This window comes from Durio zibethinus, chromosome 1 (genome assembly GCF_047325235.1).
Source record: "Durio zibethinus cultivar Kanyao isolate XHJ-2024 chromosome 1, ASM4732523v1, whole genome shotgun sequence".
NCBI classification, from domain to species: domain Eukaryota; kingdom Viridiplantae; phylum Streptophyta; class Magnoliopsida; order Malvales; family Malvaceae; genus Durio; species Durio zibethinus.
Window position 1 is genome coordinate 9,516,644 of NC_143162.1, and position 23,867 is coordinate 9,540,510.

The 23,867-nt window shown below is 32.0% G+C and overlaps 3 protein-coding genes across 9 annotated transcripts; all 3 read left to right on the plus strand.

The window, feature by feature from the left end:
- The first annotated feature begins 13,150 nt into the window (after positions 1-13,150).
- On the plus strand, positions 13,151-15,294 carry LOC111311130 (protein trichome birefringence-like 3). The gene is made up of 6 exons (XM_022910501.2): positions 13,151-13,419; positions 13,542-13,779; positions 13,889-14,060; positions 14,192-14,388; positions 14,474-14,632; positions 14,836-15,294. The coding sequence occupies exons 1-6, from the start codon at positions 13,224-13,226 to the stop codon at positions 15,167-15,169; spliced, it is 1,296 nt and encodes a 431-aa protein (XP_022766236.2). The 5' UTR covers positions 13,151-13,223; the 3' UTR covers positions 15,170-15,294.
- Positions 15,295-16,473: 1,179 nt separating this feature from the next.
- LOC111312066 (uncharacterized) lies at positions 16,474-19,794 on the plus strand. 6 transcript variants are annotated; one of them, XM_022912032.2, is made up of 5 exons: positions 16,509-16,671; positions 16,831-16,936; positions 19,173-19,234; positions 19,376-19,434; positions 19,523-19,794. In XM_022912032.2, the coding sequence occupies exons 2-5, from the start codon at positions 16,860-16,862 to the stop codon at positions 19,535-19,537; spliced, it is 213 nt and encodes a 70-aa protein (XP_022767767.2). In that variant the 5' UTR covers positions 16,509-16,671; positions 16,831-16,859; the 3' UTR covers positions 19,538-19,794. The 6 variants fall into 6 exon arrangements, with proteins under 6 accessions (XP_089618893.1, XP_089618880.1, XP_089618892.1 ...); XM_022912033.2 differs by having other exon boundaries at positions 16,513-16,671; positions 16,843-16,936; XM_089762767.1 differs by lacking the exon at positions 19,523-19,794 and having other exon boundaries at positions 16,474-16,617; positions 16,843-16,936; positions 19,376-19,458.
- A 406-nt stretch (positions 19,795-20,200) lies between these two features.
- Positions 20,201-23,006, plus strand: LOC111312065 (cytochrome c oxidase assembly factor HCC1-like). Of its 2 annotated transcripts, XM_022912029.2 has the most exons (7): positions 20,241-20,520; positions 20,615-20,806; positions 20,911-21,001; positions 21,333-21,545; positions 21,768-21,857; positions 21,968-22,100; positions 22,666-23,006. In XM_022912029.2, the coding sequence occupies exons 1-7, from the start codon at positions 20,368-20,370 to the stop codon at positions 22,778-22,780; spliced, it is 987 nt and encodes a 328-aa protein (XP_022767764.2). In that variant the 5' UTR covers positions 20,241-20,367; the 3' UTR covers positions 22,781-23,006. The 2 variants fall into 2 exon arrangements, with proteins under 2 accessions (XP_022767763.2, XP_022767764.2); XM_022912028.2 differs by lacking the exon at positions 22,666-23,006 and having other exon boundaries at positions 20,201-20,520; positions 21,968-22,462.
- Positions 23,007-23,867: the final 861 nt, after the last annotated feature.

Sequence of the window (23,867 nt, forward strand, 5' to 3'; positions counted from 1 at the left end):
GATATGTGAAAATTTTAATGCATTTCAATGGATTCTTGGAAGATCGGATGATCCATTTAGGTTTATCTTGATGATGAAGCAATTGCATTTTTGCATTGGTTTTTGTGTCGAAATCAAACAGTAAAATCTGGGGTCGGAAGAATTGAAAATAGTTGCATTTGAAGACGCAATCAAGATGGCAAATTCTGTATTATTTTCCAGCTAAAAGCTGCGGTCCATTATTTGTTCTGCAAACCATTATTTTCCCAAACAGCTAAGCATCTACAGCTCCATGATTTACCAGCTAATGAACAGATATGGGATTTTTTTGTGTTGGGGGAGATTTAGTGGTAAAAAAGGTATTGTGATTTTTTTTTTGTTATTAAAAGTTATCAACAAATAACTAGAGACATTTTAGACATTTAAGCTGTCTGACTTAAAATGTTTAATGTCACATCAATTCGATTACGTTAATGTTATTCCTCATTGGTCCTTTACCTTTTACCTATAAATATAAACATCCAAGTATTATCATTGGAAGCTCCATCTTGTTTTAATCCTTTATATTTTTCTCTTTCCAATCTCTTTTATTTTAATCTCTGACTTGTGCATTAAAGTGTAAATACAGGAAACACTTCCTATCTTTATATCTAACCGCTTTCTTCCTTCTCTTGTTCCCTTAAGAATACCCGCAGGTTGAAATTCGACATAAACATTCCCACACTAGGTAGGGGTTTTTTCCATTTATCAGTTGAGCCAAAAGTTATGCCGCCTAAGAAAAGAGTTTTTGAGGAAAGGGAGACGGCCATCCCGGTCGGAATGGAAATGCATAATAGTTAGCACACTTGCTTTAACGCAAGTTGGTCTAACCATGAAGCAATTCCAAGCTCTAACCGAGCAAATACAAGCCCTCAAGCAAATGCTACAAACAATAACCCCACCTCAGGCTTCAAAGGTATCCGATCTAGTCACCCCCGGTCAACAAGCTGTAGAAAGGCAATCAAGCTATGAAGAGGTAGAAACTTCCTATACTTTAAAGGAAGAAGAGCATGATGTTCTGGCCATTCACCATTACCTTAGCCACAACTTAACACACGCCACAACCCAAAAATAAAAACAAACCAATTTGGAACCCCAATCGAGCAGAGACCTGGAAGCTCAGATGCAAGCTATAAAGAAAGAATTGAAAGGCACGGTGGTAACTTTCGAGGACGAGCTTAAGTTCTTGGAGACCTTGCCTTTCACTAAAGAAATTGACAGAGCTATACCCCCAAAGGGGTTTAAAATACTAACTTTGAAAATTTATGATGATACATTTGACCTTTTTGACCATTTAGAGCTTTATAAAACTAATATGATGGCGTATGGTACAGATGAAGCTCTAATGTGTAAGGGCTTGGCTACTACCTTTAAAAGCGCAACTCAATCTTGGTATAGCAGCTTAAAGCTAAGGTTAATCATGATATTTAAAGAGTTTAGTCACTCTTTCCTATCCCGATTTGTAGGTAGCTAAAGAACAAAGAAAAAAAACCATTAGCAACCTATCAATTCATCAAGGTAGAAATGAATCTTTGAAAAATTATGTTACACATTTTAATACGAAAACTTTACAGTTGAAAAACCTAAAGCAACTGATCGTTGTAGTGGCCTTAACAAGTGGACTCAATGATAGAAAGTACAACCTCAAGTTGACCATGTCTTTAGAGCCACCCAAAATGTTGGTCGATGTCCTGTTTTTATTCGATAAAGATATAAATATTGAAGCTATAATGAGAAATAACCTAGGTGAGATAGGCTTATCCCTCCTCCTCGACAGTCGAGGTGAGAAAGGCTCATATCCCCTCCTCAATCATAAAAAAAAGTAAGACTTTCTATGGTCTTCCACCAAGAAAAAGATAACATTAGGCTAAAAGCCCCAATTGAGAGAGAAACTACACTGTATTGAATACCTCTCAAGAGAGGATTTTAATGCAAATCAAAAGAAATCCAAAGTTCAGAGGGTTTAAGCCATTTAGGCAAAACACAAAGAGGGATTCAACCAAAAGATGTACCTTCTGTAGAGATATAGGCCATAACACTGAGGACTGTGTCGACCTAAAAATTGAAATTGAAGCTTTGATCAAAAGAGGTCATGTAGGAAGGTCTGTGGACCAACGGAGATAAGGGCATAATAGGTTAGACTACAGAACAAACTGAAAAAGACCTATAAGGGACATGAAAGGTAGGCCAAAGAAAAACAAGAAAGAAAAAGTTCAAAAGGATGAGCAAAGATAAGATGAGGGCTAAGTTACTAATAATAAACCAATTGCTCAAGTAATCAATATGATCACTAGAAAAAGTTCTACTTTGGCAAAAAAAAATTTGATCAAGGTATAGTCATGGCTATCGATTCTTCGGTAAAGAAAGAAAAAAAACTGAAAAGATGAATCGATCTCATTCAGTTCAAAAGACTTAAAAGGAATTCAATACCCTTACGATGTGCTATAGTGATCATAGTTGTGGTGTACAACTATGTTGTCAAGAAGATTTTGTTTGATAATGGAAACTCAATTGATGTTTTATACCACACCACTATAAAGAAAATGAGAATCAGGGAAAAACAATTGTAACCAAATACCACAACTCTAATTGAATTTAGAAATGAATAGGTACCAGTTAAAGGGACTATTAAATTACCAATCTCTCTGGGGATGAAATCAAGGATAGTTATGTCAATCATAGAATTTATGGTTGTAGATGTTTCATCTACCTATAATATGTTATTAGGTTAACCTAGTCAATCTCTTATGCAACTCATAAGCCTAGCTCCCTATCTGAAAGTAAAGTTTCTAACACCTTATGAGGTTGGAAAAGTAAGGAAAAACCAGTCTACGGCACAGCAATGTTACGTTACAATAATGAAAGGAATGACTAGGAAGCAGACTAACAGTTCGACTGAAGCTGAAAAGGTTAAGGAAGAAAAGTAAGCAACAGAAACCTAAGAGAAGCAATAAAACAAGAGTACGCACCCATAATAATAAAAAATTGACCTAATAGAAGTGTGCTCTTAAGTTGCTCTAAGCTTTTAAGCTTAATTTCATAATAAATAAGCTTTTAACAAATTTTATAATTTTTGAATAGATCTTGAAAATGATCAAGCCCATAAGTTGGCATGAACCTTTACATGTTAATAGGACCGAGCTAACACACTAGTCAAAAAAAAATTGAAATGAAATATACATATATTTTGTTCAGCTTTTACATTCTGATCATTTATCGATAATATACTAACGTCATATTAGGATCAATCCCTGTAGAAATGATCTCGACCTAACTGAATAGAAAAAAAATAATTGATCAAAAAATCAAGGTAAATGAGAACTGATCTGAACAACAAAAGAACTTGTGTTTATACCATTTTAGAAGAACACCCTTAGAAAGTATATACAGATTAAAATTAACCTTAAACATAAAGAGTAGTTAATCTAACTTTTGAGAAATAATACCAACTTGCTTGCTTGGACACTGTCTGACATGCCCAGTATCAATACCAAGGTATGGTCCATAGGTTGCACATTAATCCGGATATGAAACCAGTTTTGTAAAAAAAGAGGACTTGTACCCCAAAAAGATAAAAGGCTATTAAAAAAGAAGTGGCAAGCTATTATAGGTAGGCTTCATTGGGGAGGTTTATTAGCCCAAATGGATAGTCAATATGGTTATAGTCAAGAAACATAGTGAAAAAAAGAAAGATGTACGTTGACTTTATTGACCTTAATAAAGTATGCCCAAAAGATAGTTTTTCTTTTTTCAGTATAGATCGGCTAGTGGATGACAATGCTAAACATGGCTTCCTTAGTTTTATGGACGCCTACTTTGGCTATAATCAGTTAGAACGTAAAGGTATATGTGAATGACATAATAGTAAAAAGTAAAAGCTCTGTCGAGCACTTGAAAGACTTAAAAAAGACATTTGACACATTTAAAAGGTACAACATGACACTTAATTTAAGCAAGTGTGCATTTAGAGTCACGTCGGATAAATTTCTTAGCTACATAGCCAATAAAAGAGAGATAAAGATGAACCTAGATAAGCTTTAGACAATCTTAGATATGAAAGTACCAACCTTAGTAAAAAAAGTATAGAGATTAATCAGGAGATAACTACTCTAAACAAGTTTATATCCTTATCGGTATAGTAATACCTATCATTTTTCAAGATCTTTAAAAACATTTACAACTTCAAATAGACCTTTCAGTGTCAGAAAGCATTTGATGAACTTAAAGAGTTCTTGTTTTCCTCACTTATCCTTTCTAACCAAGGCCTAATGAAATATTGTATCTATATTTAACCAATATCGATTAGGCCATAGCTTGATTTTGATTCGAGAAAAAGAGGAAAAACATAGGTCGATCTACTTTATGAATAAAATACTGATAGGGTCAAAGGTAAACTACACCAAGATAAAAAAGTTAACCTACGTGATTGTCATAATAACCAAAAACCTCATGCCATACTTCCAAGCTTACACAATTCATTATTAACCGATCAACCACTCAAGCATGACTTACAAAAACTAAAGTTATCAGGTAGAAAAATTAAGCGGGTAATAGAGTTTAATGAATTCAAGTAATATATATTCCCCAAGTTGATCTTAAAATTCCAAGTATTAATAGACATCAACTCATTCTGACAAATAACTTGAGAAGAATAAAAAAGTTAAAGAAAAATAGATGTGAAAACTTTTTATCGATGGAACTGCTACTAACCACAGAGGTAGGGTTGGCCTTATCCTTATCAATCCAAAAGGCCTACGATATCAACACACCCTACAATTCAAATTTAATGCATCTAATAATGAGGTCAAGTATAAAATATTGATAGTCAGCCTAAAACTAGCAACTGAGCTAAATTTGAAGCATGTAACTATATATAGTGATTTTCAGTTAGTAGTAAATCAGATAAATGATAAGTTCAAAGTTAGGGAAAAGAATCTGAAAATACTTAATGAAAGCTAATGTGAGAAAAATAACAAGGTAAAAAAACTCATTGGTAGATTCTCTATCTAAGTTGGTTTTAAGGATGATACCAAAAAATTTAAGCCAAGTCTTAGTGGAATAATTGGTACAAAAGAGCACTAAAGAGAAACTAGTTATACAAATTAAGGAAAAAAACTTGGACAATCCTGATCAATGCATACCTAACCACAAGAGAACTGTTTAAAGATAAGGTCCAAACTAAGGCCTTGATAAGAAAGGTTCTTTAGTACACTATAACCAATGAAAAGTTATATAAAAGATCTTTTAGTCTTTTTTATTTAAGATGTATAGATGATGAAGAAGAAAACTACATCTTTAGGAAAATTTATGAAAAGAAATGTGAAAATCACCTTAAACCTTAATCGCTTGCTTGTGAAGTACTTAAGCAAGGTTATTATTAGCCTACCATTAAAAGGGATGCAACTGACCTAGTGAAAAGATGTGATAAATACCAAAGATTCACCCATGTGCAATATCTTTCATCAATTGAGTTCACTCCCATCATTAGCCTTTGGCCCTTCATGTAATAGAGGATGGATGTCTTTGGACCATTCACCTAGCCATAAGATAGAAGAGATTTATTCTGGTATCGATAGATTATTTTATGAAATGTCTGAAAATCGAGATTCTAACTACTATAACAAAAGCCCAAGTTAAGAAATTTATGTGAAAAAATATAGTCTATAGGTTTGGCTTACTTCAGTTTTATAGGTTTGGCTTACTTCAGTCTATAGTAACGGATAATGACAAATAATTTAAAAATCTAAAGTTCAAAGAATGGTATTTTAACCTTCATATTGATTTAAGATTCACGTCAGTTATCCACCCTTAATCAAATAGATAAGCGGAGGCCACCAATAAGACGATATTGGAAACCCTAAAAAAAAAGTTAGACGAAGTCAAGGGAAAATGGGCTAATAAGCTCTCTAGAGTACTAGAGGCCATGAAGACAACCATAAAAGTCCTTACAAGAGAAACCTTTTTCCACTTAATATTGAAACAAAAGTCGTGGTACCCGTTAAGATTGATCTCTTAAGCTTGAAAGTTGAATTAAGGTCAAGGAAAAAAAATAAAAAGGCCCTAAAGACCAATCTAGATTTAGTTGAAAAACAAAGAGATATGGCCTTAACTCGAATAACAGCTTACCAACGAAGGGTATCCAACTACTACAACAAGAAAGTTTTATGTAAGAACATTAAAAAGAGTGACCTGGTACTTTGAAAGATTAAACTTTCAAAAGTTGATGATCGATGTGGCAAGTTAGTCTCGACCTAGAAAGGACCTTATATGGTTAAGGAAGTCATCTATGATGCAACTCATAGATTACAGGACATGAATAGTAGTCACATCCTGATGACATGAAATGCAGATAATTTAAAAGTGTACTATTAATAGCTTGAACTTAGCCAAGCTCATACTTGTAATCTAAAATCATTGAATGAAGTTATAATGATTATGTTTACTGTGAGTCTTAAAATTGGGTTTTATCGAACCTAATATAACCGCAACTAAGTCTAACCTGAGACTTAAAGTCAAATATGTCTATTTTAACTTATGAGCTAAGGTTTCAATCAACCTAAAGTAGTTTAACCTAAGATTTGTATCAAGATATTTAAAATATTCTTGAACATTTAGCTAAATTTTAAGCTCACTTGAATTAAGTTGAGACTTTGAATTATTTTGATTCAAGTTAACATTTGGTTGAATCATTTTGAGTCAGTCGAGCTAAGTTCTTTGAACTTAAACTACCAAATCATGCAGTGGGTTATTATCTGAGCTTAAACTTGAACTCTTTCACTTGAATAATTAAAAAAGTAAAAGGGAAACAAAATCAAACTAATACATAAACAAAAATTTCATTTTTCATTAATCTTTATAAGATTGATACAAAGAATTATCCATTGACAAAAGTTTTGGTGAATAATGTCAGTTGGTGTGGGTGACCATGAAAATACAACCTTATACTTAAATAAAAATTTACAAAAAATCAACAAAAAAATAAAAAATGCCTCTCAAGCATTACTAGCAACACCTTGGTTAGCATTAGTAGTAGCAGCAGTAGTAGGCCCCTTATTGACCTCAAAGGCAAAAGCAACATTGAGTTCGGTGTCCATAGCTACATCTTCATCAATTTTCTCTTTTTCATAAAAATGATATGGATGAGGCCTCATCCTAGTGTTGTTCAAGCTAATGTTAGAAAAATTGAGGTTGAGGTCTGCATGCTTGCACAACACTTCTTTCTTCGTGAGCTTAAAGGCATTGAGGATAATTTTCCTTAAGAATTCCATCTAAAGCTAAGTGAATTCTCCAAAGGCTTTGAACTTTTAAATGACCTCATCCCTATAGACTTTTTTGGCCTTTTCTTTGATTTTTTTTCTCTTTCACCTCAGTATCTCACTAAGACTTCAGCTTTATAATTTTAGCTTGAGCTTCTCTAAGCTTCAACTTAGCCTGTTCTTTCATGGACTATGCTAAGGCTTTTGCTATGTGTATGCCTTCTAGTTTGGCCGTCAGTTCATCTACTTTTTTTTGCTTGATTTTTTTTATGAGAAACACTAAGACTGGACCTCAGACTGGCTAGGGCTTCTACACCTTTTTTATGTTCCTCACCCTAGGCAGTCAAGTCTTTTTTGACCTTGAGCATATACACCATGGTAAGGTAGGTACAGTATAGAGCTTGACTAGCATTGTTAGTAGGCTAAGATGAGAGTTTTTAGTAAACTGTAAAAGATAAACTCAGACTTAGAAAAATAAAAAAGTAAATAACAACGAAATAACTAGGCTAAAATGAAGTGATACTTATTATTGGGAGGAACTGCGACTTTGCATAACCTTCTGACCACATCAGAACTTTCTAGTGGGTTTTCACTAAGAATGTACTCTAGGCTAGTAAAAATTTTTTTTGAACTGGGCCTCAAAACTCTGGACTTAAGTTTAAGGTAAAAAAAGAGGCATTGGTCATCGATTCCTTTACAAGATGAAGAGCTATTGTGAAAGCTCCCAATGTGTTGTCATCTTATGCTTTTTAATGGCGATGGAGGGCTGAGCTAAAGAGCTTGATCGTTTATTCATCATGGGATTCACCACTTTATTTTCCACTTCAGAGGGGGCATCAAGCTGAATCTTTTTATTCTGAACCTTTTTGGGCCTTGGTTTGTAGAAAAAAAAGGAGAAGTCAAAGTCTTTCACTAAGTTGGAAGACATCTCTACAAAATCAAGCTAAAAGTTAGAGAAAAATCAAATAAAATAAAAATCTTATGAGATTACCTCACACTCACCCTAATAATTTGATTTGTTTATCATTTTGAGAGAGGTCAGCATGTAGGCATCTATGACGAGTTCTTTCTTTCGGGTGTATTCCATTATTTTATCCTGATTGTGTGGTCCTGGATAAAATGAGCAACAGGTACATCAATAAAATTATTGGGCTTATTTATTATCTTTTAGGCCTTGACCTTAAACTTATTATCTTTATTTTTCTTTTCCTTTTGAAGGTAAAAGAAGTGCAACTTTTAGTTTTTGATGGAGCTCAAATAATCTGCAAACAACTTTTTATTAGGTCAAATTGTGGCATAAAACCACCTCTTATCACTATAGTATTTTTTTATGGAAAAAAAATCCCTAAATAGAGGAAAGTTGGGAAAAATGGCTAAGTGTTGACAAAAAACTATAAGTCTTACTATGTACCATATTGAATTAGAAGTGAGTTAGGTGATTGCTAAAATATAAGAATTAAAAATTGAAATAAACAAAAACTGAAGGAGGAACCTTAGACTGGCCATATTGAATCCCAATATAACTAGAGTTGATGAGGCTCTAGCTTATTGATAACCCAATTTGAGAAGTTCGACATTAATATACTATACTCATCCTCTAAAAAGTAAAAGTTTACTCCATAGCTGAATACATATTTAAGTAGTTTTTAAAATTAACCTTACCTTTTTTAAGTTTCTTATCATGTTTTTGAAGATCATACCTAAAGAGTATAAGGTACATATAAAAACTTCAACCAACTTATCTGGTTTAAAAAAGCTTCCCTTCTTACCAGCATCTTCCTTAACATGGGTATTTTTCTTCTATTGTTCCTCTTTGTCATCAAAGTATTCACCTTCAAAAGACTCAAACTCCTGAATAAGAGCAAAATTCCAAGTTAGAGCAGTAGCGAAGGAGTAACATGACCTCGAGAGAAGAAAAAAGATGAAAAAACTTCTCAAAAGGAGAAAAGATATCAATAGAATTTGATTAAAAAAAAAGAAAAAAATAATGAGAGTATTTATAAGACATGAAGCAAAAAAGGAAAAAGGTTGATGAGACTAAGTCCCAGAATGGGGAACAGCCAAAGATGAATAAAAGGTTAATCGTAAAAGATGGATTGACTTGGGATAAAGGAAAAAAAGGTTAATTTTCCAAATCAAAGTCTATCTGAGCATAACTCATTCGTCTCAAGACCCGTTATCCATTTACCTAAGCATTTTCATCAATTCATTACTACTTTTCCTTATATATTAGGTTGAGCTAATAGGCCATCTTTTTGTAATCTTGACTTTTGATGACTGGTGGGACTAAATCATCATCATCTTTTTTAAGTCAACCTCTCCTTGGCTCTACCTTGAAGCTCCCTGCATCCTCAAAACTAACACTAAAAGACATAAAGGAAAGAATATATACCAAGATATATGGAAAGAACAGTTGAAAGAAAAAAAATTATAAGGTCAAGAAAGACTAAAAAAATTTTAAGGTAAAAAAGCTTAGGTCAAATTAAAAGTAAAAAAATAAAAAAGGTGAAAAATAAAGGTCCCAACAACCTTTTATCTAGTCATTCCCCAAATCAGATGAATAACCTAAATTGCACCATGTGTCAAGATGTATTAGAGAGCATTTTTTCACCTTCCTTGCTCTGAATTTTACCACCAAAACAACTTTTCTCCTTATTTGATGTGACATTAACCACCTAAACCGATCATACCAATTAGATTGAATAGGTCCTCAGGTCGAACTAATCACCATTAGAGCGTAAACAAGGATTCGAGTTCTTGAAAATGTTTAAATCTTACATTAGCCAAATGAACTCTTCAACCCTCTTAAACCTTTTGTCTTCACCTTGGATCATCCTAGATAAGAGACATTTCGATAACTTTCAAACGAGTCATATATTTAACCTAAAGCACACGCGTAAGATCAGACTTATGTCAAGTCAACACACACTAGGACAGCTCGGATCAAAATGAACAACAAATATCACCTTTTGATGCTGGCCCTCACATCAATCTCATGGATTTATGACCTCAGCCCAAAGGAGATTGGATCCCTAGTGACCCTTTTAAACTGACCAATATATGCAAAATAAATTAACCACATGCCCAATAATTTGATACTTAAATTGCTCGATGGAGAGATAAAATATTGGGGGCATTTAGCGATCAGAAGGGTATTATGATTTTTTTCTTTATTAGAGACTATCAACAGACAATTAGGGGTATTTTAGACATTTGTGTCAACCTAACATATTCAGTGCCATATCAGTTCGACTATGTCATTGTTTCCCCTATTGGTTTTCTACCTCTTACCTATAAATATAAACATCCATATATTATCATTAAAAGTTCTATCTTGTTCTAACTTTTTATGTTTCTCCCATTTAAATCTTTCTTATTCTGATATCTAACTTGCCCGTCTGAATGCAAATGCAGGAAACACTTTCTGCCTTTGCATTTAATTGCTCTCTTCCTTCTTTTATTCTCTCAAGAATACCCTTAGGTTGGAGCTTAGCACAACTATTTTACATGTGAGTTGGTAGATTAGAAATAATAGCTGAGGACACTATGCTTTTCCTATTTCTTCATTAACATCTCCACTTCTCTTATTTATTTGAGAATAGATGTTAATTCTACTTTTTATGACATTAAAAAAGAATTTCTAATTGTACTAAAAAGAAAAAGATTAACTATTAATGGGCGTTTGGTTCAAGGAAATTCATGTATTTTCCTTTCGAATCTTACTGTTAGATATTTGATTCTAACATATGGTTTAAGGTAATCTGATTCCAAGGGAAAGTTACAGATTCTCAATAGTACCCAAAGTTTTAGAATAAAAAACCCACATATCCTTGTGGTATTCTAGGATTTCGAGGAAAAAATTACGTTATTTTCAAATTTGACCTAAATAAAAGATTATGAAATAGCTGTTACTATTTTGAAAGGTATGTTTGAAAGTGACTGCAAGTCAGTTATAGATTTTTTTTGCTAAATTTTTTTTTTATATTGCAATTAATGACTTTTTTGCCAGAAAATGCCTTAAATAATCCTCTAAAAAAATTGATCAGCATCATTTAAGATATTTTTTAGCTAGAAAATACCTTAAATAATCCTAAAAAGAGTAATCTCTCAAAATAAATGCTAAAAAAAAGAGTCAAATTTACAACCTTATAGTTAAAATCATATGCTTTAACCAACTGAGCTACTTCAATTTTTTTATATTTTATTTTTTAGATCTTATAAATAATGAAAATGATTATTTAAAGCATTTTTAGTCAAAAATACCTTAAATAATATGGTCCAAAAAATTGAAGGGTATTAAATAATCCCCTTAGAAAAACATTAAAGTGTTAAAAGAAAGCAATGAACCTACAACTGTATGGTTAATAACCATATACTCTAATTGACTAAACTACTCTAATTTTTTTATATTTTATCTCTTAAATGTTATAAGTAAGGAAATGGATTATTTAAGGTGTTTTAATAAAAAACGCCTTAAATAATCTATTTTAAAAAATATTAGATATTATAAAAACACTTTCTAATAATCTCCTTATATTTTTTAGATGGCATTTATTTAAGGTATTTTTAAACAAAAAACATCTTAAATAATCATTTTTAAAAAAATAAAAAGGATTATTTAAGGCGTTTCTCAACCAAAAACACTTAAATAATTCTTAATATTTTTTTATTGATGATATTTTATAAATAAAAATAAAAATAACAATAAAATAAAATAAAATTTTTTTGCTGTTAAATGTATCATTTGTCATTTGGATATTTATTATTAATAAAAACTAATAAAAAGTTGACATCATATATATTAATGAGATTATAATAATTATTTAAGAATTAATATACGTGAATTCTCCCCAACTAAATAAATGAATTGAATATAAGATGTCTTGAAAATAAAAAAAAAATCTTGAGTATCGCATTTTCTTAAAAATTACATTTTCTCTTGAAATTCAAGATTCTACGAACTATAAACCCTATTAGGAGAATTTATTACAACTTTTCCCAAGTTTGAATAAAATGCGCTTTTCTATCAAAATGTCATTTTTTCCCAGTCAAATTTTGGAGGCAAATGTAAGCAAACGTGCATATTAATGAGGAATCAAGGGAGAAAAGGCTCAGCTTTGGTTTAAAATAAAAGCACCAGCCATTTCCCTTCGTTTCAACAAAAGAAAAAAAAAAAAAAAGCTATGAAAAAATACCATGATGAGCATGCCAATATTCTCCAACGGCTTGTTCACGAGACTTGATGATTTACTTTTATAAGAAGTTATATATATGAACTTGACTCTGTTTTCAACAGAAGGCATTTTCCAACTAGTGGGATTTCCTTTCTGCTTCTCCATTTACAACATAAATATATATGGGTTTATTTTTTATATTTGGTTAATGTATAGATTTTATATATTATCAGTGAATTAAATAATATTATTTTATTAATGAATAAATTTTTAAAATAATAATAAATTGATCGTATTCAGCAATGATGCATATGAACACAAAGAAGTCAAAAAGAGAGAGACAGATGAGAGATTATTGCTTCAGTACTCCTGGCTCCTGTTATTAACAAATACTTCATTAATTTCTCCCACCTAATGAAAATATTCTAAACCGTCTAAATTTGATGGCAACGACACTCAAGTGGTTATTGGGAACATGTAGATTCCACAATAGCTATGGGAGAAGAGAGGAGGAGTCCAAAGATGTTAGCCTTTCAACTTACTCTCTAACCTCCACTATTTTTTACTAATTAAAAAGGATGTTAGAGCGCCCAACCCAACCATACATGTCTTTAGCTTTACTCCTACTCAAAACACTCGTAAAATTAAAAATTAAAAAAAAAAAAAAGAAAGAAATAAAAAAGTTGTTATCATTCTATTGCCCCAGCTAGCTCATACTTTTTTATCCCACACTGTTGAGTTTAATTTCTCTCAGCTTTCCCCTCTCCCTCCAACCATGAGCTTTGCAGCATCTCCTTCAACCATCATGATGAAATCTTACAGAGGAAAGTTACATCTTTCTATTATCACAGTTATAGTCTGCAGTTTTGCATTCCTTGCTCTCTTATATACGGAACGACTAAGTTTTCTTTCTTCAAATTCTATTCTCAAATCCCAATCCTGTGCAAAAAGAGGTGCTGTTACAAAAGCTAGTAAGTAACTCTATAGCTAAGCAATTCAAACAGGGTTTGGTTTTGTTAATAGTTGGAAATTATTTTTCCTGTTCAAAATTCCAGCACAAAGATTTTAATGTTGAAATGTCCTTGTCTAACAGAGGATAAAGCTGCAGAAGAGAACCTAGAAAACCACGAAATCGATGACAGGTTCGAGTTTGACGCTGAAGAATGTAATATCGCTCACGGGATGTGGGTGTTCAACCGTTCTATTAAGCCTTTGTACACAGATAGAAGTTGTCCATACCTCGACAGGCAATTTTCTTGTGTGAAAAATGGTCGGCTTGATTTCGACTACCTTCACTGGGAATGGCAGCCAGAGGACTGCAGCTTGCCTAGGTAAGAAACTTTATATTCTTTTTTAGTTTCAGACATATATTCATGCATGGAAATGAAACTGTTTCTTGTAGTACTATTTTCTATTCTTCTAATGTTTCTATCTGTGTAGATTCAATCCAGAACTTGCACTAAAAAAGCTTCGGGGAAAGAGGCTACTCTTTGTAGGGGATTCCCTTCAAAGAAATCAATGGGAATCTTTCATTTGTATGATTGAATGGACTATAGCTCCAGAAAAGAAGTCTATGAAACAAGGAAAAGTTCGTTCTGTCTTCAAAGCCAAGGTATCAATTTCATAATTATGCCCCTTAACAATTGACAGACTTCCAGTTCCATTGCTTGAATGTAAAACGAAAAGGTTATCAGGAAACAAAGCTAATGCTTCTCAATCCCATTAAATTTTTAAATTTTGCAGGAATATAATGCAACTATTGAATTTTACTGGGCTCCATTTCTTGTTGAATCCAACACGGATATCGATGTTTTAGATCCAAAGAAGAGAATACTAAAAGTGGATTCAGTTGCCAAGCACTCCAAACACTGGGAAGGAGCTGATATCCTTGCGTTTAATACTTATGTTTGGTGGATGAGTGGGCTTAGGCTCAAGACGTTGTAAGTTCTCAGTAATTAGTTTTAACTAATCAAATCATTGTCAGTTAAGCTTTTAATTTTTTGCATTACTTTCTGTTAAGAACAGATGGGGTTCCTTCGCAAATGGTGAAGATGGTTTTGCAGAGCTGGATGCACCGGTTGCCTACAAAATTGGTTTGAAGACATGGGCTAACTGGATTGATTCAACTATAAATCCCAACAAGACTCGTATCTTCTTCACAACTCTGTCCCCTGTACATACAAGGTCTCTTTTTAATTCTCTTGCATGCCTGTATCTACCTTGAATAAATTTCTTTTTTTTTTCTTTTTGTTGTACATGGGGTTACTCGGGATTGAATCCGGATCATTGATGGCCAAAATTAAGAGTCAACACCGCATCAACAGACTACGCCATCATTGTTGTTAACTGTTTTTCCAACTCTAACAATTTAATCTCTTTCTCTGCAGAAGCGAAGATTGGGGCAGGGAAGATGGACTGAAATGCTTCAATGAAACGAAGCCAGTGATGAAGAAGAAGTTCTGGGGAAATGGTTCTGACAAGAAGATGATGAGTGTGGTGGATGGTGTGTTGAAGAAAATGAAAGTTCCTGTTACAGTTCTGAATATAACACAGCTCTCACAGTACAGAATTGATGCACATTCATCAATTTATACAGAGACTGGAGGAAGGTTATTAAATGATGAGGAAAAAGGAGACCCACGACGCCATGCAGATTGCATCCATTGGTGCCTGCCTGGAGTTCCAGATACTTGGAATCAAATATTTTTAGCACATTTGTAGATTTTTCCTTTTTCACCCAAAAAAAAAAAAAAAAACAGAAAATCCATATGTTTAATATGTGTTCAAAGTTTTTCATTTGTATCTGCAAGTAGTATTTTTTAGCAAATTAAGCAATTTCTTCTGTTTTTTTTTTTTTTTTGGACAAAACCTGTGACAAGGAAAGAACTTTTAATTAAGCTCCAATCGATCATCAATTAAATGTATCTTCTGGGCTGAAGATGAATAATAGTAAAGATGTTTGAATGAAATGGATATTAAACTCCAAAAGGCACCAACAATTTAATTGAAGATTTGGAGAAATTTGACATGAAAGCTTCATTTAATTCTTGATGTTAAAATTATTAAAGAAGACAAGAAAGTTAGCTAGCAAAATAGATAGCCCATCCATAAAAATGCTCTTTATCTAACGAGTTGACCACCAAAATTTAATAATTAAGAAATTGAAATTTTGCATGGAATGTGAACTATCAAATTACAAGAATTGAATTAAATTTAAAGTTTAATTCATTTCAGTTATCTTTAAAAGACAATATTTAATAATTTTTTTTATAAAACAAAATAAAATGTCTTAATTTCTTTGATCATAATTAGTCAAATTCTCAAGTTCAATAACAAACAAACTAAAATGTGCAGTTTTTTTTTTTTTTTGGTAAAAAGTGCAAATTCATTTTATTTTTTAATTAGAAGGCCAAAAGTCAAACATTTGCTTTTTACCTTTTACACTTTTTGATATATTTCATAAAGTTAAATAGCGAAATTTCATGACCAAAATCTTCGACAAGTACAAGGTGATGACAATATTATTAAGTAGGTGAAAATAAAAATTACAAGTGTCACATCTTCCGTATTGTTGCAGGTTTTTAATTTCATTTTTTATAATATCATGCATGAAAATGTTCAACAAGTAATATAAAAAAAATAACACTTTAAGAAAAATATGTTGATAATAATACTTAACAACTCCGTTTTAAATAAAAATACAAAATCAAGCTCATTAAAAATATCATTACAAAATGTCAAGTTCTGCCTTTGATTACATTTGAATATGAAATATTGATAAAAAAAAAAAAAAAGAGAGTGGCAGTAGCCTATAGGTCTCCAAAATGACATTTAGATAAAGTTGGTGAAAATGTTATTAAAGTTGTGAAAAATGCAATTTTCATTAAAGTTGGTGAAAATAAAAATTATTGTTGAAATGACTTTCTTTTCCAACCAAACGAACAAAAATAGTGATTCTAAGTGAATGAAGGCCCATGGACCTTAACTTTTCTTTCTTTTGTACAAAAGAGTTTTCTGGCCCGTGAATCCAAGGCCGTGAATGATCCAACTAAAACTTGGAGAGACAAATTCCCCAGTCCCTAACACAGCTTCAACCACAAAAGAAAATGAAAAACCCCTGCGGCTGCGACCTGGTATAACGAAATTCAAGACACCCAAAGAGAAATCAGGTAACTGTGAGAAACATTGGAGCTTGCTTCTTGTTCATCGTTTGGCTTTGGGAGGTAAAATTCCATATTTCCTCTTTAAATATTGAAAGCCCTTAGCGCGGATTTTCTTTTTTACTTTACCTGTTACATGATTAATAATACTTATTTTTTTGCAAAATAAAAAAAAAGGGCTTAATTAATTTTGGGATTTTTAATCTGATGATTGCGATTTAGAGTTTTTATCAGATTTTCGAAAAGTGATCATGGCCGGAGGGAATTTCATGCATAGAGTTATGTCTTACGTCATCAATGAACTTGTCGTTGATAGACTTGCAAACAGGTAATGATTTCGAATTATTTTTGTTCATATTTTTCATTTCTTCAATTTAATTTCAATCGTGCTGAAAATTAGGAATTTTTAAAGTGCCTTTAAAATACAAATTTTCTGTAATAGTTTATAAGGAATTTTTATGACATAGAAAATTGTTTGATTGAAGCTTCATTTTAGGCCGTTGGAGTTTAGGTTAATTATTCCTTAAAGGGGCGTTTGGTTATTCTGGGGGAAAGTGTGATACCCGGGGTTTTGTTTGATTTTCAGAACATCCTATAATCAGATTTACTCATATGGTTGGGAGGATTTTGGTTTATTAATTCATATATAATTACCATAATCTCCTTGACAAGTTGTAAGCAACCTTTCATTTTGTTTTAATAAAAGAAACCCAAACGACAAATGATACCTTTAGCAGTATAAGAAAAGAAAGATTTTAATTTTTTTTAGTTAAATATACCCAAATACAATGTTTAACCAGACATCAAGCCGAACTTGCTGTATTAAAACATAAAAAAAAAAAAAATCAAGTATGGCTTATTGAAGAGCTAAACGCCTTATTTGCTTTTGTAAATATGATGGAAAAAGCATCAAATAAGGTGTTTGTTTAAAGGAAACGCCTTAGTTGAATTTGTAAAGATTCTAGAAAATCATCTATCAAATAAGGCATTTGTAAAAAGGAAACATCTTATTTGAATGGGCTTTGTAAATATGTTGGAAAAATCATCAAATAAGGCATTTGTAAAAATAAAATACCTTATTTGAATGGGTCAAATAAGGTGTATGTCCAAAGAAATGCCTTATGTGATGCTTTTGTAAAGATTTTGGAAAAAGCATCAAATAAGTCGTTTGATTAAAGGAATGTCTTAATTGATATCAATTAAGGTGTTTCAACAAAGAAACGCCTTAATTGATCCTTACCTTAATTGATTATCAATTAAGGCGTTTCTTCCCTGAAATGTTTTAATTGCCACATATTAAAACTGAATTAAAAATAAGGAAAATTTTTAAAAAAAAAAGTTAAAATTGAGTTTTGGATTTATTTTTCAAAAGGGTAACAGATATGTGAGAAATTTTTTATTCAAGTCAAATTTGGAAATAAGACAACTTTTTTCCATGGAATCCTAAAATACCATAGAAAGAGGTGGGTTTTTTATTCCGGTACTTTGGGTACTGTTGGGAATTTGACATTCTCTCGTAATTGGATTACCCTGCACCAAACATGGGAAACAAATACCCACCATCAATATTCTAGGGGAAAATTTGTGGATTTCCACAAACCAAACGCGCTCTAACAGTTTAGCTGAAGCAATGTAAAGCTCATGACTTCCTAAGGTTATTACTTTTGCGGTGTGATTTGCCACACAACTGCAACTTTGGAAGTTTGAGAATCTTTTCGTGTCATTTGTGTTTGATTTTTCTCTGGCCGTAACCTTCTTATTTGATTATTATTTAAAACATAGTTAGAGCTTTCTTTGATTTTCTTATTATTTATTTTGTTTTTAATTATATTATCATTAATGCATTTATATCTTCACTTGAGTATTTCCATTACCTGTGACCAATTGCGTATTGGGTAATATCTGGACAAAGGTGGAGTATAAAGGAAGTAAATTTCTTGATGAGTATGAAGGCTTGTAAATAGCATGTTGTCCTTTGAGATAATGTTTTGTTAACAAATTTTGGAAGCATCCTTCTTAGTGTGCTTGGGCTCGTCTGTGACCCTTCAGCTCGTTATCTTGAAGCAAGAGTGCCTCAAATCTTCATAAATTTTCATCTGCAACATGTCATGCATTATGTATTAATTTTGGAAGATTTTACCTCAAATAACCAGTCCCTTTCCCTTTTCATTATAAATATATTGGAAATATTACCAACTTTTTATTTAGTAGATCTATTCAAATGCTTTTGATCAATTTTTGTTTCAGAAACTTATGTTATAATTAATTTTAGTTTGCTTTGGTAGACTTGTTAGGGATATCTATACTGTAAAGTACTAAGCATTGTCTACACGAGGTTTGAAAAATCTCCTATGAACCCAAAAATAGAATTGCACTTTGATCTTTAATGGCCTGTGGAAAGTTTTCTCATAGTTTTAGATAACTTGAGTTGAGGGTTTTTTTTTTTTTTTTTTTTTTCATCTAGTTTCATTATTTAATGATTTACTTGCATTGTGTTGGTGATATGTGATTCTTTTGCAGGACCGACCTTAGTTTCTCAATTTATTTGGTTTTTAATTTTTCAGTCCTGCATTCCAGAGATTTGCTGTGAGGACATCAAAGAAGATAGATGATATTTCCAATATGGGTATGTCATATATGCTTGTTTCCTTCATTTACTGTGGTCCTTTTTTTTTTTTTTTCTTTATGTCAATTTGGCCCATTGTTATCCAACATAGAACCAATGAAAGAACTTGCTGATGGTAATTGTTGGCTCTGGTGTATGCAGCTGCTAAGAAGAGTCAAGAACTTGCTGAACAGATGAAAGAACTCTCGAAAAATATGGAGGTCAGCTGCTACTATTTAAGTTGATATTAGATATGTTATCTTTGGTGGATGTATCATTGTTTCTAACCATATATTGTTTTTGTTGCAGTCTAAAAGCCAGTGATATGGCAGATATGACAGTACTTGGCAATTTGTAACAGTGACTCTCGCAGGTTTGATAATCTGTAGGCCGTATCTCATCTAGTGTTGTGTTTATTCATTCTCTGAAATAGAGGAGGTGGACTTTAGGGCTTCTAATCCGCTGGAACATATTTTTGTATTCTGAGTTTTTATTATTAAATATACAATAAATTATGTATTCCTTCCCTAAAGAGGGTTGATGATATGAAAACGCATCGGTATCGTTGAGACTTGGCGGTATTTTTTTTGTTCATTGCATTCAATTGTTATTTGGTTTAACATAAAAATTATCAACTATTTATTCAAGTCTGGTTAACGGACTAACTTTGTGAAAGGGAAGGAAGGAGTTATTTTTCTCTATAGTACCGGAGATTTGGATAAGTGCAAAGATTTATACAAAGTTGCCATATATTTTTTTAAAACCAAACCAAATAAAGAAATGGTATCCATTCTGATCATGTGAGTGAGATTTTTGGGCATTGTTGGAAGCAACCATTGATTTCAAAGAGAAATTTTTTCAGATTCACTTAACTACAAAATAAGTAAATAAATAGTGGAAAAAGGCAGAGTTAGAGGCCCAAAAATTACCGGTGAAGCTTAGCAGAAGGAAGCCCAACTATATGTCCAGTGTCCAGCAGCCCAGAGATCCAACTGGAATTTATTGCAAAAAAGAAAAGAGGCCAGACCAGATCTCAACTCTCACCCATTTCAATCCCATTGGAAAACCCCTTCTGCCTTCGCACTAGGGTTTATCAGAACACAACAAGACAAAAGCTGAAAAACAAACGTATTAGGAATCTAATCCATTCAGCTATGGCTACTGCTATTTGGAGAAACGCAAGTCGTTTTCGAAACTTTCGTGGATGTCTTTATACCCACACTCTGAGCCAATGTAGATCATCCTTTCCAGCTTCATCCCCAATGGCCGACTCTCTTCACCCTCCATCTCCCCCTTTCTTACGACCGGTTCGCTTTCCTCCTCATTTCTTACTTCTCCTTTCGAAACAAACCTACTAAATTCTTTCAATATTTTATGAGTATTTTTGTTTTTGGTCCATAGGCTATTGCTGTTGGAGCTGACTTCAAATCCTTGGGAATTTGTGGAAGATATTTATCTAATTCTACCACTGCTGCTACTGATAATCAAGAGAAGTCATCATTTTCATCATCAAAAGCCAATTCTGAAGGAACCCAAAACGCTGGAGGGTCACAACAGAACAGTGGTGATGCAGGCAAACCTGTTCGCGGAGGGGTATTTTTTTATTTATTGCTTTTCATTTGATTCTCTTTCTGAAATTTCCCCTTTTTTCGGATCAAAATTTTTGGATTTTGTGTTGATTGGATTGGCATTTACAGCCTGTTTCATGGTTGAGTTTCCTGTTGCTGCTCGCCACTGGAATTGGAATTATCCTTTACTACGACAAAGTAAAGAAACGGCATATTGAAGGTACAATTCTATGGTGAGTTGTGTTTTTTTAGTTTTAAGGTTCTGCTGGGAAACAAAACATAAGAATAAGCAGCTGACTCTTTTAAAAGTTGTAACTCGCGAGTTGGGGCATCATAATATGTCTCTTAAATGTCGTTTCGTGAAGGATATTATGTGGTTTAAGTGTAATGCTTTATTAAGAGTAGTAGTTTCGTGAAAATAAATTGTGGCTGGAAAGAGTTGTTTTGATTCAGCTTGGTGATGAATTAAATATCTGTGATTTTGAATTTTTAATTAGTAGTATATTTTTTTTTCTTTCCCCCAAATATTGATTGAAGCTTTACTGCTGCAGAAATAAGTAATGCTTCAAAGGCTGTAAAAGAGGGGCCTTCTGCTGGAAAAGCAGCCATTGGGGGCCCATTTAGTCTTATAAACCATGATGGAAAACGTGTTACTGAGAAGGATTTTTTGGGGAAATGGACTTTGGTTTATTTTGGCTTCACACACTGCCCAGATATCTGCCCAGATGAGCTACAAAAGCTAGCTGCTGCTATTGATAAAATAAGTAAGTTGCTGATAGTTTCATTTGGCAGAAACATAAAATTATGAATTGTATTTTTGTTTAATTCGTTAAAAACTTTCTTATAATCAAAGAAAATAATCTGATTCTGGATTTAGCATAGAAACAAGAATATGGGACAGGAACTTGTCAGACTAGAAATATATCTAGTGATCAGTACCATTTGTAGTGTCATAATTTCTATTTGGTATCTTCTTTTGTTTTTAGAGGAAAAAGCGGGAATAGAAATTGTGCCTGTATTTATCTCTGTTGATCCTGAGAGAGATACCCCTGAGCAAGTACATGAATATGTGAAAGGTACTTCATAGTATTTTTCAAAGCATGCAATTTTGATCTAGTTGCATATGCTTATTATAATTTGGTTCATCAAAACACTTAGCTATGTAATTATATTTCTACTTTTGCAGAGTTTCATCCAAAATTAGTAGGGTTAACTGGTAACTCTGATGAGATCAAGAAAGTTGCCCGTGCATATCGAGTTTATTATATGAAGACAGAAGAGGAAGATTCAGACTACCTTGTTGATCATTCCATAGTCATGTATGTATTAGCTTCCTTATGCTTGTTTGCTCTGACCTGCATCTGTAGTTTGTTCAGCATGATGTTCAACGCAAACCGGCAATTGACATTTGTAGAGTATAGAGATTTTGGAGTATTGTAGACGGTGATGAACACAAATAGTGGACCTCTAATTAGAAAAGGATGGAATTGTTTCGGGCAAGACTTTTTTGACTAGGCAATAAGATAAGGTTTTCAATTTTTCAAGTGAAGACTTATTGTCATGGCAAGGGAAGAATTCTTTGGCTACTAAAGGGAAGGATGGTAGTAAATGTGGGCTTTGGGTGGCACTGCTGTAAAGTACTTAAACCTCTCAACATGCATCATTCAATTTTCTGATGAAATTACTAATTGTTGAACCATTCACTGCAATTGGCATTTCATGCACCGCAGTAAGAAGCCTATTATTTGTGAGCTGGAATCTTGTTCTCGTATGCACACTTTGTAATAATTTGATTTTCATTCTTAATGCTGAACATCCTGAACTTCCCTTGTAAATCACACAGAACACAACTTCTATTGATTCTGGTCTTTCTTTCTTATGCAGGTACTTAATGGATCCTAATATGGAATTCGTAAAATTTTTTGGGAAGAATAATGATGTTGATTCACTAACTGATGGTGTAATCAAAGAGATACATCAACGCAAAAAATATAGATAGACTTTTGGGTTCATTCGATTCCGCTGAAGTTATTATTTGTTGAATTTGGATAATCCTCGGCATGGAGGGAACACCTTTTTTAGTTTCTCCTGATGCTCTTCCTATCGTAGACTAGAAGAATGAATGATTATATTAAAGGTTTTTCTGTTAAAAATCTAATTATTCCTGCTGGAACGCTGAAGCAATAGCTTGCAATTTTACTTGAATAAAAGCTTATTTGCCTGGATGACATTTGATAGAAACTAATAGGTAAAATTATGCCGGAGGTTTATTTACTTTCTCAAAATTTAAAATTCATACAATATTATTATGAAAGTTTTTATATTATTTTGACTTAATAATTTTAGTTCAATTATTAATTTCGTCAATTTTTTGTTGTTGACTTGATGATATAATAGTTGACTTTGTTGATGTAACAATTTGGATAAACGAAATTAATAATTAAATTATTCAAATAATTTTTGTATTTATACAAAATTTTAAATTTTAAATTAGTCATTTCGTATAATTTCAACAAAATTTCGTTTTTGTATGAGTTGAACTTCATATTGTTGGTCTAATTATTAATAATTATTTTATTTTATTTATAAAAAAATCTGATTTTTATTTTTAAAGTTAGATTTTGAATTTTTTAAAAAAAATTTTGAAACAGTAAATTTCATATTTTTAAATATTTTAATTTTTAAATCATTTTAATTTTTAAAAATATTTTATTGTTTTCAACTTTTTTTATAAATTTTCTAATTTTTTAAAATTATTAAATTTGTTTTTTCAATATTTTAATTTTTTTTAAATAAAATTCATTTTTTGATCTTTTTGTTTTTAAAATTTTAACATTTTATTTAATTAAAATAATTATTTTTTACAAAAAAAATATAGACAATTTCTAAAAGAAAAAAACTACAAATATATAGAAATTTCATAAAAATTCCTAAAAAATTAAAAATAAGTATTTTGATTAAAAATGATAAAATCTCATAAATAAAAAGCTCAAAAATGAATTTAATTTAAAAATTAAAATATTGAAAAAAGTAAATTTAATATTTTAAAAAATTATAAAATTTCTTAAAAGTTAGAAATATTACCA